Below are 332 nucleotides of genomic sequence, written 5' to 3'. Positions count from 1 at the left end.
TATTTTTTACACATGATGTTGTGTGCCTGAGATGGCTTTATTGTAATGTGTTAGCTAAAGATTTGTAAATGTTTTTATTGTTTATAATTTTTTATTGCAGAGGAAGAGGGAACACAGGAGGCAGATGATATTATTAACTGGAAAATTCACTCAACAAAACAGTTATGCCATTTTAAGTACACTGGTATTGGTTTCATGTCACATCTCTTGTCCTCTGAAAGCTTTATTGGCCAGGTAAGCCTTTGATTATTTTTTTGGTCTTTGTTAAAACCTTAAGTAAAGATATTTTGTTTAAAGTGACTTTTCAGGATGGATGTTAAAGGATGTGCTAG

General features: G+C 32.2%; 1 protein-coding gene across 1 annotated transcript in view; it reads left to right on the top strand.

Annotated features, from left to right (window-relative positions):
* LOC119588605 (HEAT repeat-containing protein 1-like) overlaps positions 1-332 on the top strand; it is a gene marked incomplete in the record, with an annotated part of 28,625 nt that overhangs the window by 21,465 nt on the left and 6,828 nt on the right. Inside the window, 1 exon segment of the mRNA XM_037937247.1 lies at positions 101-236. Within this exon segment, the coding sequence (XP_037793175.1) occupies positions 101-236 (136 nt within the window).

Source organism: Penaeus monodon, chromosome 24 (assembly GCF_015228065.2).
Source record: "Penaeus monodon isolate SGIC_2016 chromosome 24, NSTDA_Pmon_1, whole genome shotgun sequence".
NCBI lineage: Eukaryota > Metazoa > Arthropoda > Malacostraca > Decapoda > Penaeidae > Penaeus > Penaeus monodon.
This window is presented reverse-complemented; position numbering and strand designations above follow the sequence as displayed.